Source organism: Crotalus tigris, unplaced genomic scaffold (assembly GCF_016545835.1).
Source record: "Crotalus tigris isolate CLP2741 ecotype Arizona unplaced genomic scaffold, ASM1654583v1 scf7180000024286.1529876, whole genome shotgun sequence".
In the NCBI taxonomy this organism is placed as follows: domain Eukaryota; kingdom Metazoa; phylum Chordata; class Lepidosauria; order Squamata; family Viperidae; genus Crotalus; species Crotalus tigris.
In genome coordinates this window covers 1,117,024-1,137,178 of record NW_024100459.1, presented here as the reverse complement: position 1 = coordinate 1,137,178, position 20,155 = coordinate 1,117,024, and the positions used below count along the sequence as shown (strand labels likewise).

The 20,155-nt window shown below is 40.3% G+C and overlaps 1 protein-coding gene across 2 annotated transcripts in view; it reads right to left on the bottom strand.

Annotated features, from left to right (window-relative positions):
• EXD1 (exonuclease 3'-5' domain containing 1) overlaps window positions 1-20,103 on the bottom strand; it is a 44,132-nt gene extending 24,029 nt beyond the window's left edge. Inside the window, exons 1-3 of one of the 2 annotated variants that reach the window (XM_039323918.1) lie at window positions 19,983-20,103; window positions 5,812-5,978; window positions 649-717 (exon numbers count right to left, since the gene is read on the bottom strand). In XM_039323918.1, the coding sequence (XP_039179852.1) occupies window positions 649-717; window positions 5,812-5,944 (202 nt within the window). In that variant the 5' untranslated portion in view covers window positions 5,945-5,978; window positions 19,983-20,103. Of the gene's footprint in view, window positions 1-648; window positions 718-5,811; window positions 5,979-19,940 lie in introns of both variants that reach the window. The other variant, XM_039323917.1, reaches the window with a different exon arrangement.
• Between the last annotated feature and the right edge of the window lie 52 nt (window positions 20,104-20,155).

Sequence of the window (20,155 nt, the reverse complement as noted above, 5' to 3'; positions counted from 1 at the left end):
TGCTTGCCTTGCCCTGCGGCAATAGCACCCCTGCCCTGCCCCCTGCCTGGTCTCGCCTCACCCCGCAGGAAGAGCCTCCTGCCCACTGTCCCACCTGCCAGAGACCCCCTGGATCTCCCCCAACCCTGTCCGGCCCCCATAGGTGTCCCTCCCCATGAGCAACATCAAAGTGGCCACGACCACTCCAGCCATGCCCACCCAGACTGCCATGACCACTGCAGCCAAACCCACCCAGTGGTCACACCCACCCACTGGACCACGCCCACCCAGCACCCGACGATAAATAAGTGGGGTTTGGGTTGCAGTTTGGGCACTCAGTTTCTAAAAGGTTTGCCATCAATGGTATAGGGTTTCCTGCATGAGCAGGGGGCTGGACTAGATGACCTCCAAAGTCTCTTTTATAGTAATTCATTTCACCATTGTGTTCTAAGGCTTATGATAAAATCAACGGTCTAATGAAAATGTATTCAAAAATATATTTAAAACTTTTTTCATACTTCAGTCAGTATCAAAGAATATATGGTAAATATTGTCAGCTGGAAATTTGAGATTGGAAAAGTTCCTAATTAATATGAGGTCCTGAATATATCAGTTTACATTATATCAAATATAAAATATTTTCTAAATGTAACTGTAAAATATTCTCACCATTAACAATTTCATGGCCAAAGAACCTCTTTATTCCAGGTACATTTCTGCCATTTTCCAAATTTTTAACTGAAAGAAACAAACAGAATCAGTGTCATTCTCTTTAGATAAACAAAAAATTTGGTTTAATACTAAAATTTAGAACCAATAAGAATAAAATATCTTTGGACTTCCGGTTCCGGTTCGCAGCGACTCCGGTCGCATTTGGAGACTTGTTTCCACACCAGTTGGGTTTTTCTTCGCCGGTAGACCTCTTGTGGGTCGAACGTCGCCCAAAGAGGAGGCTTGCTGGAGACTGCGGGAGGGCGGCAGCTTCTCTCGTGGCTCCAGCTATTTCCTGAGGGCCGACGGAGCAAAAGATCATCCCGTAAGATGGCTGATTACCCTGCTGCACCGGCTGAAAGTCACAGCAACATCTAAGCGTGAATAGACCCACCGCGGATGATCTGGGTGAGACCCCTTCTCCTCCTCTCTTCACCCTACTTTGTTCTTTTTTTTTTTTGCCTGTAAAAGCTCTGTTGGAATTATTTTCCTGTCTTGAAAAAGCAGCTTTGGTATGTGTGGGAAGAAAGGCAATGAACAAAAAGGTTAAAATAAAAAAATGTAAAGACTACACTGTATTCTTATCTACTTTGGGGTACAGAAAAAAACTTTTTTTAAGAGCTCTACTATCATACGATACTGGAAGATTGTTTCTTTTTCCACCTTTTTCTCTAAAAGATAGAAAAGGGGAAAAAATGGTGTCTGGAAAAGATGTTTTAACCTATTGAGGACACCTACTGGGGAAAAGTTAATATTGCAACTGCTGGTTACTGTTTGGAGATGAGATGGACTTGGCCTTCATATTACTTTTGAAGAGAAAACATAAGCGGATGCAGCTGTGGGGACTGTGGGGGTGGATACTGCTTTATTCTTATTGAATACAGCCTCCACTAAAAGAAAAAAAAGGGACTCTCTTCAATTATTATTAAAATGGAGACACCTTACTCACAATTGAACTATAAACTTATATTGGAAAAGATCTACGAGGCTACTGAAGAAATATGTGCTACAATGAAAGAGAGTTCTACAGAATTAAGAGTCAGAAGCCATATTCCAAACCTTCAAACTGACTTTCAGATAACATCTGACCATTCTATACACCAAAACATACTAGAAGAGGATTTAATTGAGACCAAAGAGGAATTTATTTTATCCTACAAGCATTTCATTTAAAGCTTTGAGGATCAGAAAAATCAAAGACTGAGATTTGAGCCTTTAAAGCAACAAAGCTTTAAGGATAAGAGAAATAGACGCCCAATGCAGAGGACGGGATGCTTCTTATTGTCTCAAATGATACTACAAGCAATAAAGAGAGACTTATTGGCTGAAAGGGAAGCTTTGTTATGGAAACTTGCCTAGCACAAAAAAAAGGCCAGAATAAGACTGAAAAGTTAAACTCAAAATTATATGTGATGAATCAAAGGCACTGTAGAATTATGGATTGATTTAAAGATTAAGATTTAGAGTTAGAAGTAAGAGAAAAATGGGTGATTATTAGAATATATATATTTTAAATAGATTAAGAATGTATACTTTGGAATAATAGGTTTGAAATAATAGGTTTATTTCTATGAAAACTATTATGTAATGGAATGAAGAAAACTGAAGAGGCGTTTTAGATATGGATTGACTTAATAACTAATTGAGTATGTTAAATTAGCAAGATGATGTTCTTGTCTGATAATATGGACGTTATTAGGTATGATAATTAACTGGATGAAATTTGAATTTGGTCCAATGGGCTGAAATTATTTAAAGTCTGATATTATTTTGTCATTTTGTTATCTTAAAGAGATTGATTGATTTATGGATTATATATGTATAGGATAGACTAATATTTTACTTTAATTAGGAGATATACTATGTAGTGGAAGAAGAAATAAATGAGATTTGTGATAAAATTAAGGATTTAAAAGATTGAGATCTAGAATATATTTGGAAGGGATACCTGAATTGATAATTTGTTTCTTTAAAGTCAAATTTGATTATGCTAATTGTAAATTCACAAAGCTCTAAAACAGGTTTAGGATTTTTAGAAATTTAAATTAGAAACGGATTATCTTAAATGTATTGGGTTAATTGAGGGAAATAGAGAGGGAATATTTAATGTATTGATTTGAGTTATTCATATATGGTTTTATTTCTGGATGTTTGATTACCCCAGCACCATGGTGTGTTTCAAGCACTTTGTTCTAAGAATCAAAAAACCAATAAAATTTGTTTAAAAAAAAAGAATAAAATATCTTTGAATACTATAATATAGGCTAGTATTAGGATGTGAGAATGCTCCGAAATAATTATTTCCTCTATAAATAGTTATAGTTATAACTTACTCAGAAATAGTAAGTTCCCTTCCATGAACTTCTATTCTTTAATTCACTAAATATACACTAATATTACTTTTGATAAAGCTGTCTTCTTTGCTAGCAATCTTTTACGCACCAATCCTAAAACATAATACATATTATAACAAATACATTTATATAAAATACGTGGAGGATCATCCACTGAAATAAATATGTGGAGATAGTAGATCAATAAGTAGTAGTAGTACATCTTCACTCAAAGCATAGTTAAGCCAAATAATTCACTGCATCAGATATGGTAGTAATCATCTATTTAGATTGCTTTTAAAGGAGGGTTAGATAATTCAAGGAGAACAGTGGCCCCTCAATTTATACTATCATCTAAATCATACTTTAAATACCAGCAACAATGATAAAATGCTGTTACCATCTATTCTGCTTGAAATATTCCCAAAGTAATCCAACTGGTTACTTTATAATATTAGAAGGTACTTTGGCTTGATTCTGCAGGATGAGTATATGTGTATGGGGGCAGCTTTTATTGTGTTAAAAGTATAGTAGTGAATAATTTGAACTCTACTCTTAATATTTCAAAGTTCTAAATAGCACTTGCAGATTTCCCTGGAATTTAAAATATTGATAGATTAATCCAGAAATACTTGTAGAAAACTGCAGAAGTACTGTGTAACTCTTGACTTAAATGTTGGTCCTTTGTCTTTACTCTTGTTGTCACAGAATCAGTGGAATTTAATGTGTTTTCAGATTCAGAAGAGCAGTCTGCAATCTGCACACCAACTAAATCAGAAAGTATTTCCGTTTATATGCATCAAATTAAGTTAACTGAAGTTCCATATATATAGTCTTCCATATATATAGCCTTAATTTGTTAGGATTTATGTTGGAAGGAATCTTCTTTGCCTCTGAGATTTGATAGATGGCTACTAATAAAATAGCCTCTTTTCTACTGGCCCTAAAACTATAAAACTTCTTGCTAAATTTTATTTTCAAGCACATTTAATTATTATATTTGTGGTGAGAAAAACCCATTCTGTTGTTTCAAACTTACTATTTATATACTACTCTTCCTTAGAAGCCTCAAAATAATTAAGCATAGATAGTTGTAAATAAAGCCAAAAAGCCTAAAAGGCAACAAAGATATAAAAATTAAATCAAGGTTAATATTTAAAAAGCATTTAAAATGTATTTAACATACTTAAACAGAATTTTCTTTTAATCTGGAGAATTAGAATTTATTAGATTTTGTATATTTATTTTATGCATGTTTTAAAATACATACAGTATTTACTATTATTAAGTACCTTGAACGTTCAGCTATAAAGAAGGATATACATTAAAAAATTCCTTGAACTCACTAACCTTTTCATTGTTAAAGCAACACACTGTTATCTAAAAAAAGTACTTCTCTTTTTCAACAAACTAAATCCTTTCATTAAAAAGAAGCTTAAGCTGGTACACAAAGTGCAGCAGGAGGAGCTTTTTATACAGATATTGTATGTAATGATTCATTCATTCAAGGTGTGAAGTTAGTGCTTTGGAATTTATCAATAGATGGCAGGTATTGAGTAATTTAGAGGCAAAGATATTATTAGCCTCTTTCTACTATTTAAAATCTGAGTGTATTTTGTTTCTTAGGTTCTGCTGAAATTCAGTCTTACACGTACATGATAATAAGTTATTTATTTACTCTTGCACAAGACACATGTTGGCTAAGGATTGTGTGAAATATAGAAATCTCACCATTTGCCCTCCAATGTGCCACTAATACATTTATCATAGTGAGTTATAAAGTATAACTTGAAAATAACTGCTATGAACATTTTAAATCATGAAATGAATTCTATTATGAAGTATTAATAAACATTAAGTAAGGAGTTATTTGAATCTAATCAGACTGATAACACTCAGATGCTGGGAGAAAATTTCAATGGACCCAGAGGGGTAACTATTGCTAATGTGTTAGTATCAAGGGAAATGAATTGTAAAGATGGAATGTTGCTAATATAAAGAAATAATTTTTATTGATAAGTTAGTGACAATACTAGGAAACTGTAATAACATGAACTATTTACCACTCAGAAGCTTCAAGAAGTTCATGAAACATAGTTTGATTGATTCTGGATGGGTTCTGCTACAAAGATTAACAAGGCTAAGTTTTCAGCTTGGTGGTGTTTAAGATTGTCCAATATTTTAAGTTCAAGTCTCCAGTTAGGAAGAATAAGCGTGATTATAATTTATCCAATTCTTTTGCTGATCATCCTAGATCAGATGTTCATAAAAATTATAGCAAACAAATTATTAGGATTACAGCAAATAAATTACTAGGAAGAGAGGAATGTTGCTTTGCTAGTATATCTGCCAAGAACTCACACCACAAATATAATAGCTTCGAGTACTGGAGTTATTCATTTTCTTCTCAAATTTCTAGAAGTTGGAATTCAATCCAGCATTTTTTACTTTCACAGCCAATCCAGATTTGAACTTTTAAACAAGCTCTAGAGAAAAAAGTTTGGAGCTTGACCTCTAAGGAAATAACATTAAATTGAATGTTCTGAAAAGTGAGACGTTAATCTTGGGAATTTGGTGATGGGGTGGGGAGATGCAATTGCAAATATAATATTTATTCACATACTTCATCTTTTTGATAACCTGTGACCAAACTATGTTTTTATTCCACAAAACAATCTAGAATGAGACCTTATTATATAGAAATTAGTCGTATTGATAGAGAAAATACATCAAATCCTACTACAATTTTCAGTACAAATGCACTGAATTTAAAAAAACCCAGCAATACCTCTGTTTAGAAAGATACACTGACTGGAATCCACATGTTGCAATATTCCCTGGAATGTGCCACATTTCAGTGTGATGTGTACAGTTTTCCCCAAAACACGATGAAGAAAGTGATGATCACAGCTAGGATCCATCCTGGGTTTTCTCTCCAAGGATTGGACCTTCAGTCTAAATAAACATAAACAAATATTTATTTAAGAAAAGGCAATGTCTTCAGTTTTTAAGAAAAAAATATGAGGTCGTGGACATGTGCTTTGTCTGAACTGTAAGTAAACCAGTATATATGTATTCCTCAATTTACAACTGCAACTGGGACTGGAAATCTAATTATCCTGACTTACAACGGTAACAACTTACAACTGGATTTCCAGTCTCAAATTCTTTTCCTTATGCCTGTTGAAAAGACTAGTTTAAATGTTAAGAAACAACATACAATATATTAGCAATCTATTTCTTTAAATCAAGTGTTGCTAACTGTTTAATAATTCTTTTATGCCTGGCTGGTGCTGTTCTACTTCCAGGTCCAATTCAAGGTGTTGTTTACCACCTTTAAAGATCTCCATGGCATAAGACAGGTTACCTGAGGGACTGACCCCAATTACGTCAACTTGAATTTCAATCGACAGAGCCTAGGAAGAGTCTTCTCTGCCGCTGTCCCTGTCTCACCTCTGGGGGCAAGATAGTCTATAGTAGTGATGGCGAACCTTTTAGAGACCCAGTGCCCAAACTGCAACCCAAAACCCACTTATTTATCACTGGGTGCCGGGTGGACGTGGCCCCGATGGTCATAGCAGACTGGGTGGGTGGGGCCAGGGCGGTGGGGACCAGTCCCTCGCCATCTCCAGGGCACAGCACACGTGCCCACGCGTGCCAGGGCTCTTAGTGCCGCCTCTGGCATGCGTTCCATAGGTTCGCCACCACTGTTCTATAGGCAGGGACAGCGGCAGAGACTTTCTGGAAGAACATGAAGACCTGGCTCTGCCAATTGGAAATGAAGAGTGGCATGCAACCCAGGAGTCGCTTGAGAGCACTCCCTCTGCCTCTTAACTCATCTGTTTTTATTCTGTTTTTCACTGTTTTATTTTTAATTATGTTTTTTTGAAATAGTTTTATGGTTTACATTTGTAAACTGCCTAGAGTCATTTGGATTATGAGATGAGCAGTGTCTAAATTTCATAAATAAATGTGCAATATAGTAGAAATAACAGAGAGATATAGCAAGACAGAGTGAGACAGAGAGAGAAAGAGAGTCTGTAAAGACACTGTGGTTTATAAATTAATCTACTATCAGCACATGGATTATGTCCAGTCCACTGCACAATTTCATTTACTCACAAATATCCCTTTTATGTTGATATCCCAAGGAGGAAACCAGCCCTGACAGTGCCAAATAGCTTCTGGCAGTGCTGCCTTATTGTTGGACAAAGTAGGCAGCAGAATCCTCCTCTTCCTTCTTAGTGAGCATCTCCCTGTTCACTTCTCCACTGCTTTGCTTGTCTTCATTTTCCACTATTCTGTGCTGCATCTAGTTTTGCATTCTGTGAATCAGATGCAAACTTAATAGACATTGTTACTCTAGTCTAGGCTATTTGTAGAATATACTGTAATATATTGTACTGTATACACAATGTATATACTGCAGTATATTGTAATATACTGTAAGCAGTACACATGCACACACTACTCTATATTCCTTATAGAATACACTGTTATTCTATTCTATACTGCTTATTCAGGGAAACAAAATATGGCTGTTTCTCATATCTATATAAGCTAAAATGACGATCAGACATTCATCAACTCTGCAGCTGAAGAAATGCTGAAGAAAGTGAGTCATGCAGTGTCTCTCTCATTTGTTGATGAAGATACCAATTCTATTATTTATCAACTGCTTCACAGCTTTCTTTTCAAATGTAATACTAAATACTACAAACTGAGAATATGAATTTCTATTTTCCAAAAATTCACTATTATTATAGATTGAAATACCACAGACATGGGATTTAAGAAGCAGCAGAACAACACAACTTTCAAGACTCAGGCCACAGCACTTATGAAGATTCAAGTCTATAATTCATAAAATAATATAACTGAGTATGAGTATCTTTTACATTTGTGTTTAGTTTTCTTTGTAAGTTCTTGGTGCTTTAAAGTTCCAAGTAAATGACAACATATAAAAGGTATTATACGTATTGCTTTTCTTGGGGCAATCTGTAGTTCCATAATTTGATGTTGGTTAGTAAAACATGTTTTCCCCTTTCATTTAAAGCCACTAATAAAGTCTCTAAAAGATAAAAAATAAAATTATTGGAACTATGTTACCATAGAAAATTTGAGTATACCTTTAAAATGAGGAGATAAATCATCTACAGAAACTCAGACCAAGTCTCCCCATTTAATAGCATTTAACATTTAAGCAATGTTATCACATCTAACTCCATTACCATGAAAGGCAACATCATGATTATATCTGAATTTTGCAACATAATTAAATCTCTCTCCTAGATTTTAAAATTTACACATAAATGCAGAGCATCTGATTCAACCAGTATGGCTAGTTTCTTGATCCCTCAGGCAAGACTGCAAGATAGTTAACTTTATGGATGGTCTATTTTTTTTTAAAGGTTTGCCATTCCATTTAAACCAGTTCTGTAAACAATGAGAAACCATCTTTCAAAATAAGAAGTTGTTGATTTTCCAGTGTTTTCTTTTAAAATCTGGTCAATCTATATGGTAGGTTTTTTGGACACAAGTGCCACTCTGAAACTAGAAAATGAAACAGTAAAATAAGCCGTGTTAAACGATCCAAACAGAATTTTTTTGAAAATGCCAATAAACCGGGAAGATGGCTTGCATATAAGCAGTGGTTCTCAACCTTCCTAATGCCATGACCCTTTAATACAGTTCCTCATGTTGTGGTGACCCCCGACCATAAAATTATTTTCGTTGCTACTTCATAACTGTAATTTTGCTACTGTTATGAATCGTAATGTAAATATCTGATTATGCAGGGTATACTTTCATTGTTACGAATTGAACATAATTAAAGCATAATGATTAATCACAAAAACAATATAGCAATGCTCGCTGGAGAAACTTACTCTTCCTTGCTCAAAAATGTTGGGAGGGAGAGAAGGGGAAGGAAGGAAGGAAGATTGAAGGGGAAAGGAAGGAGAGGGAGAAGGAAGGAGATTGAAGGGGAAAGGAAGGAAGGAAGGAAGGAAGGAAGGAAGGAAGGAAGGAAGGAAGGAAGGAAGGAAGGAAGGAAGGAAGGAGAGAGAGATTGAAGGGGAAGGGATGGAGATGGAAGGAAGGAAGGAAGGAAGGATTGAAGGGGAAAGGAAGGAGATGGAGAAGGAAGGAGATTGAAGGGGGAAGGAAGGAGAAAGAGATTGAAGGGGAAGGGATGGAGATGGAAGGAAGGAAGATTGAAGGGGAAAGGAAGGAAGGAGAGATTGAAGGGGAAGGGAAGGATGGATGGATGGATGGAAGGAAAGGAAGGAAGGAAGGAAGGAAGGAAGGAAGGAAGGAAGGATTGATCGATCTTTGGAGAGTCATGTTTTCCCAGATGGTGATGAACTGCAACTCCCAGCATTCCCCACTCTTCCAGTGCTTTTTAGGGCTGCTGGGGATGGTAGTCCAGTAAGGTCTGGAGACACACACAGATGCCCTAGCAGGGAAAATTGGCTGGGTAATTGCTGCGACTTTACTTGGAGGCATTCTGCAGCTCCTGAAAATCACTTTAACCAATTTTCCCTGGTTCAGCAAAGGCAACAAGTAATAAAACAAGCAACAGGTACCGGTAATAAAATAGTCCAAATTGTCCTTTCCAGTGCAGATGAAAAGAACCAGGGAAAGGGAAATAGCATCTGCCTCTTTGACCAATGGGAGGAGAAGCGGTAGGAAAAGTGCGGCGTTTTGGCTTGGGCACACAGCCTTGCCTGCAGGCGCTGCCAAGGACACACAATCAGCTCCGTATAATTGCCCGGGGAAGGGAGGGAGGCTCTGGTGGAGAGCCTGGCGGAGAGCCAAGCGGCATCACCTCCGGGGCCTCGGAAGCCGCGCGGACAATCCGCGTGCCTCAGAGCCGCCGGCCGCCCTCTTGCACCTGCCAACCTGGAGCCCTCTATCCTCATCCCGGCACCTCTTGCCCTCTCCCAGTCACCCCCCGGAACCTGCCCGCCCCTCCAGCCTCCTAAGCGCCATCGCAGCGGCGGGGTCGCAGGAACCCCTTTCCACGCCGCGCAGCCCTTCAACGCCAAACCCTTCCCCGACTCGTCGCACGCGAGAGGGGCATGGCCAGAGTGCCAGCTCCTGCTCGGAAGGCGTTGCTTCTCCCCTCCCAGCCCGGCCGGCTGGCTTCCAACGCACATGCGGGCATTGCCGCCGCCTCGCCCTCTTCCCCGCCTCCTGGCCGCTCCCGAGGCCCAGAGCACGGTGAGCCGGGAAGGAGCTGCTCCTGCCTGCCAGCCCCAGGGCCGCGCCGGGCACCAGAGGGCCGAGGCGGCCTCCAACGGCGAGGGAGGTGGGCCAGGTGGCACGGGGGAGGCTCCGACACAATTTGCAATTGGGTTGGCATGCGTTTTTGTGGTATTGGAAAAATAAAATACATAAATATTTTCAAAATCATGCCATAAGGAATGTACTGCTCCCAGAATGGGAGAGAACTAAACAAAAAATTTATATGAAAATATCTGAGTGGCTTTCAACAATAGAAGCCTTCGCTTACCCAAATTTAATTAACTATGACAAACTTGTTACTTATAAAGACATTTTAGACAAGGACAGAAAACTTAAAGACAGGCAGGTTCTTCAACAACAAGGTATTGGTTTAACATGGTGGTCCTATCTGCAAATTCAAACAAGATACAAAAAAGATGTAAAATCAACGGGATTTTATAAAGAACAGATATTACTCGATAAAATACTCTTGAAAACAGACGATAACTTGATTAAGAAGCTCTACAAATTCCTGCTAAGTTGGAAGATGGAAGAAGAACAAGTAAAAGAGACAATGATAGTGTGGGCAAAACTTTTTGGATATTCTATAGATTTAGAAGCTTGGCAAAAGCTTTGGGACAGAAATATTAAACTTACTAAAGCAGCTTCATATAAAGAAAATTTGTATAAAATGTTTTATAGATGGCATATGAAACCAGTTAGATTAGAGAAAATGTTTAAAAATGTATCGAACATTTGTTGGAAATGTAAACACAAACCAGGCACTTACTATCTAACACAAAGAAATTCTGGTTTAAGATCCATACATGGCTGGAAAAGATGACCAAAATACAGATAGAAATTAAACCAGAACTGTTTTTGCTAGGAATAGTAGGATCTAACTATGGAAAAGAGAATGAATATTTAATATTACATGTATTGACAGCCGCCAGAATAGTATTTTGGAAAAATTTTGGAAAAATGAAAATTTACCACCAGATCAGATTATAATTATGAAAATTTTAGAATGTGCAGAAATGGACAGATTAACTTCAGAGATTAAAGAGAGAGAAGACTCAGTTTACTTTAAAACATGGGAAAATTTTTTATCAGTGGTTAGCAGCTCGACAGAATGAGAATGGATTGTGAAATTTAATAAGATGAAGGACATTTATTGACTAGACTTTACTTTCATGATTATTGTTACTATTAGTGACTATGATTACTTAGTATTATATTAATTATTGCTACTTAAGATGAATGATACTTACTGATTAACCTTTTTATGATTACTATCATTCTTGGTGACTATAATTGTTTAGTATTATATTAACTAAGGTTAATTAATATTGTAAAGCTAACAAGATGAACAATATTTATTGACTGAGCTTTATTTTTATGACTATTGTTATTATTAGTGATTATAATTATTCAGTATTATAGTAGGATAAACAACATTTATTGACTAACTTTTAATTTTTATGATTACGATTGTTTTTTGTGATTATAACTTTTAGTATTATTTTAATTACTATTATTTAACATTTGTACCGGATGACAGTCTGCTTGCTAAAGCAATGAATTACTGTTGGGGGTAACCCCACTATTGTATCTTTCCCTACCCTTATCCCAATCTCATTCCCCAACCCCATCCAACACCCTTACCGATCTTATCCCTTCCCCACCCTTATAAAATCTAATAAAATATTTTTTTTTAAAAGTAAGCCATGTAGAAGGATCCCTAGATTTTTAACATGGTACATACAGTGCTATTGTTAAGTACATTTTGTCCCATTAGTGGAAGTTACTATTTAATGCAGACATTTCTAAACTTCTTAGAAAAAAATAACCAGAGAAATTTTAAAAAGTACCATGGCTGCTCTTCCATTTATTGTGCTTTACATTTCACACAAGGTCAAGTAGTAATGCTAAAAGACAAGTAAATTTTCTAAGAACTTAATAAAAAAAATAGGTACAGGTCTGTTGAGTCCTCGGCTAATGGCAATGACGACGCGAGACATTCTTGATGTTCAGTAGCCTTCTTTATTTCTCTTCAGCATCCCCGTTACAACTCAAGGCAGCACGGACTTCTCAGCCTCTCTTAAAAATGTTTTTCCCCAGGCCAAAAGGCAACATTTAGGCACGCGAAACGCCTTGCGCATGCACGCGAGCGCTGGCGCCAACCAGTCTGGTCCCGGCAACTTGCAGCTGCCCAGGACCATTACAATGTCCCAAGCCTGCCCTTTTGCAGGCTCAGGACATAACACCCCTTTCCCCCCGGCTAAGACTACATGACAATTTTAACGCAACCTCAACACGAGCGTGGTGTTCACTCTTGTTAAATGGTACCACGCTATAGTGCTGGGGATTAACTCCAGTGTTCCCATTTCCGGCTTCCACAGAATACATTTAAGTCTTCTGCCTGGCCAGTAAGGTTATAAAATCTTCAAGATATTTGGGAGACCACTTATCTCTCTGTGACCTACGTAGGCCTGGATTATTTACAAGTACACCTTGTCCTGTGGAGGTTATAGGTTCACCCCCCTTCTCAGACCCTGGTGGCCGCCGTGGACTGTGCCCTGATGCCTGGCCTGCTTGCTTGCCCACCGGGCTTGTCAGGCCAGGACCTTGCTCTCTCTCTAACCTGGTTGACCTGCCTAGTTGCAGGCGATCTGACCCTTCTATTAAGCTGCCATTGTTGGGTAGCTCTGAATGGCCTCTCAAGCCCACACTGGACCTAACGGGAGGCTGGCTTCCTCCACTCCCCAGTTCCATAGCAGGACTGTCTGTTATTTCAGTATTGTCCCCAAACTCAGTTCTCCCCTCCGTTGAACCAGAGGGTCCAATGTCTAAAATTGGCTCTTCTCCCACTTCCCTGTGGCAGTGTCCTTCTCTGGGGACTGTGGCTGTGTTGGGCCACTTGTATTGATTGTGTGCCAGCTCTCTTGCAATGTTTGAGTTATTAGGATGCTCCTGGTTATTCTCCCTGACTGGAGTGCTGAAAGGTGTACGTGTGTAATGATTATGCCCCCGGGGTGACTCCCTGGCTGGAGTCTGCGCTGTAGCTTGTGCGCTAACTGGTTCCCTTGAATTCCTGTTTGGAACACTCGTGGAATCATGCCACAGGCCGTCTGTGGCCTCACTGTGAGAGTTTGAATGCTGCCAACACCCTTCCCTTTGCCCATAAGGGTCCCCCTCCTCCCCTGGAAAAGAACCAGGAGTCTCTGCAGGTGAGTCCAACCTTGTACGCAGCTGGTCAATATGCCGTCGTAGGATGCGGCCGTCTTCCAAGGAGACCTCATAAGACAAAGGGCCTGTAACCTTGCAAACAATGGCAGGAACCCATATATGGCCTGGCCCGTAGTTACGGGTCCATACAGGGGCACCCACTTGCAATTGCCGTGGTGCCCTGGGCTGTGTACCCCTAGGCGGCAGTCTGTCCGGATGCAACCGGTCAAGTTTAGTAATCAGTTTGCGCCCCCAACGAAGTTCAGCTGGGCTCCTCCCAGTAGAAGTGGAAGGTGTAGTGCAGTAGGAAAGGAGGAAGTCAGCCAACCTGTGATGCCAGTCCCCATAGGTAAGTCTCTTTAAAGCATCCTTGGTGATGCGGACCATCCGTTCAGCCATCCCGTTGGTGGAAGGGTGGAAAGGAGTAGAAGTGGCATGACGAATTATGTTGGCCTATAAGAAAGCTTGGAATTCGGAAGAAGTGAATTGCGGGCCATTGTCAGACACCAAAACATCCGGAAGCCCATGTGCAGCAAAAATTCCCCGCAGTACTTGGATAGTCTTTGCAGTGGTGGTGGACGAGACAGGTACAACCTCAAGCCATTTTGAATAGCTATCAATCAGGACCAAGAAGAATTGACTCTGAAAGGGCCCAGCGTAGTCAATGTGCGTCCTAGACCATGGGGACTGTGTTTCCTCCCACCTATGTACGGGAGCCTGAGGCATTTCTGGGCGTGAGCGTTGACAAAGGTGACAAGCATGCACCTTAGCCTCAATTTCCTTATCTAACCCAGGCCACCACAAGTGGCTGCGTGCAAGCGCCCTCATTCGAACAATGCCAGGATGACCCTCGTGAAGGGACCCTAAGACTCTAGACCTCATTGAGGTAGGAATGACAACTCTGCTACCCCACAGCAGACAGCCCAGGAAGGTGGACAACTCGTTCCTTTTTAACCAGAAACTCTGAAACTCAGTACCTGGACAACTCTCTGGCCATCCAGACAAAACCCAGGATAAGACTCGAGAGAGTGTAAGATCCGTGGCTGATTCAGCAGCCACTTCCCTGGCGTTAAGGAGTGACTCAGGCAGTGCTTGAATTGAAAGAATATTGATTGCCGGGGCAGGGTCAGCCTCAACTACCTGTAAGGGTAATCTACTGAGGCCATCAGCATGGCCCATTTCTTTGCCCGGTTTGTGAATTAAAGAAAAATCATAAGCTGACAGGAAGATTGACCATCTGAGCATCCTGGGAGAGATAATGTGAGGGGTCTGTTTGTTAGTTGTAAACAATCCCAACAAAGGCTTATGGTCAGTGTAGACCGTGAAATGTCTGCCATATAAAAAATCATGGGATTTTTTGATTCCAGCAACAACAGCTAAGGCCTCCCTGTCTATCTGGGCATAATTCCTCTCAGCAGAGGATAAAGTTCTGGAGTAATATGCAACAGGAACCTGAGTTTCATCAGGTGTGAGATGGCTGAGTACAGCTCCTACGCCATAAGGGGAAGCATCACAAGCAATGCACACAGGGAGTGTTTCATTAAAATGTGCAAGCACATTGTTAGATGTTAGCAAGGCCTTAACCTTATTGAAGCTTGCTTTGTGTGCTTGTGACCATTCCCACACAGCTTGTTTGTCAAGAAGTCTATGAAGTGGTTCAGCTACATCAGCCTTGTTAGGAATAAATGAATTGTAGAAATTCAAAAGTCCCAGAAAAGCTTGCAGTTCAGCTTTGGACTTAGGTCTGGGAGCTTGTGTGATAGCTTCTAATTTGGACTCAGCAGGATGAATCCCATTGGCATCAATTCTGAACCCCAGAAAATCTGTAGAAGACACCCCAATTTTACATTTGTCCTTTTTAGTTTAAGTCCTGTTTTCCGAAACCTCAGCAGGACAGCCCTCAATCTTTCAGCCAAATTTTGGGTAGACTCTCCAGCAATTAAGACATCATCAAAATAGGGGCAAACCCCTGGAATACCCCTCAAGGTATTTTCCATTACTCTTTGGAAAATTCCAGGAGCTACGTTTACTCCAAATTGCAGTCTCTTGACCTTGAATGCCCCCCTATGAGTTACAATGGTTTGTGCCACAGCAGCAGCTTCGTCCACAGGCAACTGTTGGTAAGCCTGAGCTAAATCAAGCTTTGCAAAAATACGCCCCCCTTTGAGGGAAGCCAGAATGTGGCTGACAATAGGCACAGGATAGGCATGTTGTTGTAATGCCTTATTGAGCGTGCATTTGTAATCTGCACAAATGCAAATATCCCCATTAGCCTTAAGAGGCGTTACTATGGGAGTTTCCCATGGACTGGAGTCAACAAGTTCTAAAACTCCTTGCTGAATCAATTTGTCCAATTCAGTATCAATTTTCCCTTTTAAGGCAAAAGGTACCCTTCTTGCCTTTACTCTGATAGGAGTGACAGTTGGGTCTAATTTCAGAGACACTAGGGGACCCTTGTATGTGCCCAACTGAGGGCTGAATACATCTGCAAATTCCTTGCAGACTTCCTATAAGTCTAACGTTTGCAGGCTGTTGAGCCCTGTAACTTGTATTCCCAGGGCCTCAAACCAATTAAGTCCTATGAGACTCGTACGATCACCCCCCATTACCAATACATCTAGTGCACCTTCAAAATCCTTATACTGCACGTTAAGGGTGGCCTCCCCCTTAACACACACTTTGGAGTTTTGAAAGTCTGTTAGTACTATGTTAGAAGGCCTAAGCTTGGCCTGGAAACCACTACCAGAACAAATCTTTCTGAATGTGTGAATGGAGATGATTGAAAGTGCAGACCCAGTGTCTAGTTCCATGACCAATGGAACTCCTTGCAATTTCACCCTAAGTGACAGCTTCTTTTTAAGTGGTCTGTGCGTGCCTGTCTTAAAAATGCTTCTTCGTGAAGCACAGAAACCCACCGTGTTTTGGCTGGGGACCCTGGTACCTTTCAGGCGCAATTCTTCTCGGGGTTGTACCTTTTGTTGGCCCAGACACACAGCTGCTATGTGGCCTTGCTTCCCACATGCTCTACAGATTGCAGAACGGAACTTGCAGTCGGTCCTCTTGTGGCGACTTCCACACCCGAAGCACTTGGGTACAGGTGAAGACTTTTCTTTGCCTTCTTTGGTTGGGTAGAGATGTCTATTTCTTCATCAGGCTCCTCTTCTGAGCTTCCTTGAAGTCCCTCGTCATGCACGGAAACAGCTTCTGGAAAGCTTTTGATGGGCCTCATATTTTTGATTGCCCCACTTGCTGCCTCTTCTGCAGTAACCTCTCTCAAGGCATCTTGGAATGATATGTCCTCTTTGGCAAAAAGCCTTTGTTGTACATCTCTGTTTCTCAGTCCACATACAAGTCTTTCTCTCAGTCTTTCCTCTAAGTCTTTAAATTCGCTTAGCTGCCTTTCTTAATGCAGCAATGTACTCTTTAGCTGATTCACCAGCCCGTTGATCCCGCTGTTCAAAATTATGTCTCCAAGCAATAACAGACAACTTGGGTTGAAAATGCTCTTTCAGTAATTTCTTAAGATCTGTGTAGGTAACAGATTCAAGAGGTGCAGGGGCTACTAAGTTTTCAGCAATTTCAAATGCATCTTGACCACAAACGCAGAGTAGTGTGGCGGCCTTTAAGCCCTCTTCTCTTACTCGATTAACTCTGAAATAATTTTCTGCTCGGGCCACGTAAGATTCCCATCTTTCAGGATGTGTAATATCAAACTCTGAAAGTTTTCCAATCTTTGCCATTTTAGTAAAGCAGGAAGGGTCTATCAGCCAGCTTACCTCCAACGAAGCTGTATTGGCAGGCAGTTGCTGAATTTAACGCCGTTTCCTCGCTGTGCTGGACTCCAGGGTAAGCTTACAATTATTTGCGTAATTGCAAGGCGATCCCACCTTCATCGCCAGTGTTGAGTCCTCGGCTAATGGCAATGACGACACGAGACATTCTTGATGTTCAGTAACCTTCTTTATTTCTCTTCAGCAGCCCCGTTACAACTCAAGGCAGCATGGACTTCTCAGCCTCTCTTAAGGACGTTTTTCCCCGGGCCAAAAGGCAACATTTAGGTGCGCGAAACGCCTCGCGCATGTGCGTGAGTGCTGGCGCCAACCAGTCTGGTCCCACTGCAACGTCCCAAGCCTGCCCTTTTGCAGGCTCAGGACATAACAAGGTCTAAATTCTAAAACTCATTCCACGGAACCTACAGTTCTGTTTTTCTAATAGTAGAGAGCATATGTAACACAAGGTTGAACTGTTAGCTTCTTGGTGTTTTCCAAGTTTGGCTGTTTTCCCATAGATGTTTAATTACCAAGCTAAGTAACATCATCAGGACATGGGGGAATAATCTTGCTGGTTAGTTATACCATGTATAGTAGGTTATCAGCAAACCTCACTCTTCCATGCCCTCATGTTACCTAACCTGCAAAAGAAATTTCTGCAAGAAAACAACCTAATTTAGAGAATACCAAGAACCCAACTGTTTAGTGTTCATTCAAAATCTTTCCTTTTCAGAGATTCACATCCTCAACACTTAAGATAAACTCAACTCTGTAACTTACTTTTTCAACTCATTCTCATATACACACTGAATTGAAATATCACACTTCGATTTTAGCATGGCAGTTCATAAAACAGGACTTATTGCTTACCATGTTCAGAACACAGTTACTTGTGGTATATTCCACAAATCATTTAAGACTTAATGCAATATACATACCTTACCATACATTGATATTGTCTAGTCAAGCAAAAGGAAATCAGGATTTTTCTGATTTTTATTGCTACCTTACTCATTTTTTTCCTGAATGGTGAGGTTTTCATTTCTGATCACATTTGTTCTTTCTCCCCCTTCTCCTACCCATTATGTTAAATTGTCTTCAATCCACTCCTAGCCTGTCTACTTAGTGTTTCCACATTATTAAGTCACATAAACCTCTACTAGTTTTCCTGCTAGTAGGCCAGAACCCTCTACTTTACCAGATAAATGAATGTAATCTGCCCACATCCTGCTTCAAAAGGAAAAAGAACTGGCACAGGTAGTCTTTGATTTAATGACCACAATTGAGTCCAGAATTTCTGTTGCTGAGCGAGAGAGTTAAGTGAGCTTTGCCCCATTTTACAACTTTTCTTGCCAGAGTTGTCAAGTGAATCACTGCAGTTGTTAAGTTAGTAACCTGGTTAAGTGATTCTGGCTTCCCTATTGATTTTGTTTGTCAGAAAGTTATCACATGACCCCAGGACATCCATTATAATAAAGATGTGTTGACTGCCCAGACAAGTCCCCACAGTTTGCTTGGAAAGATTTCAAAAATCTTCACCTTCTTCCTAGGACCAAGAGAAAAGACTGGCCCAAAGTGATCCAACTGTTTTTATCCACTGGCAGAACTAGAGCTCATAGTCTCCCAGTTATAAGCCTGATGCCTTAACCACTACACCTAGCTATCTCTCAATAAAGATTGCCAAAGACCCATATTTTTTCTTAACTGCTCCCTATTACAATATATACAAGAGCCGAGGTGGCGTAGCAGTTAGAGTGCAGTACTGCAGGCCACTTTAGCTGACTGTGTTCAGCAGGTCAGCGGTTCAAATCTCACCGGCTCAAGGTTGACTCAGCCTTCCATCCTTCCGGGGTAGGTAAAATGAGGACCCAGATTGTTGGGGACAATGTAAATATATATATACATTGCTTACTGGTGTACACCGCTTAGAGAGTGCTTGCACTTAAAGCGGTATATAAGTCTCATAAAATAAATAAATAAATAAATATCTTTCTAAATCAAACACATTAATCTTCACAACATTTCAGGGACCAACATCATATTGCTCACTCTCTTATTGTTTGCAACTAATATTACGGTCACCTTTCAGGGTTAAGTGCTCAGTGACCTAACCCAGATGAAATAGCAAAAGCTTCTATTTCCTCTACACATTCTGAAATCTGGTTTGAAAGAGCTGCTCCTCACCCAGATTAATCTTGAAATCCTGTGAGGCAGGGCACTGGTTATCTAGAATAGCCACTCCTTATTAAAACTGAAAGTAATTCCCCTTAAATACTTAACAAAGGATTAGTGAGGAAAAGTGTTAGCCTGCTTTTTTAGAGAGCAAGTTCTAGAACATAAATTACACAACCAAAGCTGATTTTTTTTTTTTTCTTCACGCCCGGAGACTCCTCTATCAATCAAGCAATCAATCAGATCTCAAACCATTGTGGTCATATGTGGATAGCCACGGCTCTCAGAATTTCTGCGTCTCATCAGTTGAGATATACTGCATTTGCTGGCAACAAAGAGGCAGGCGGAATAAACCGGGAAACCATATTAAAATGCTTTAGAGCCCGCAACTGCAATCCTCACAATACTACACCCTGTACTGTAACGAGGAGGACATAGTAAGAAAAAAAACACATGTCGCCACGTTAGGAGCCAAGGACCCCCCCCCATTATCGTTTAAAGGGGTAAAAGCTAACTTGACCTAACACACGAGGCAACTATAACCGGCGTTGTGTCTCCGTACTCCGTAGTTTTCGGGGACAAAGGTGAGAGAATCACCCTCGAGAAGACGCCTGAACGAAGCTCAAAGGTGGAACTGATAAAAGACCCGAAATGTGAGCGTCTCCCTCTGCGCAGAAGCAAGGAAAGGGGGGGGCGATTTCTGCTGCGCGGGGGCAAGGGCGGGAAGTGGGCGGG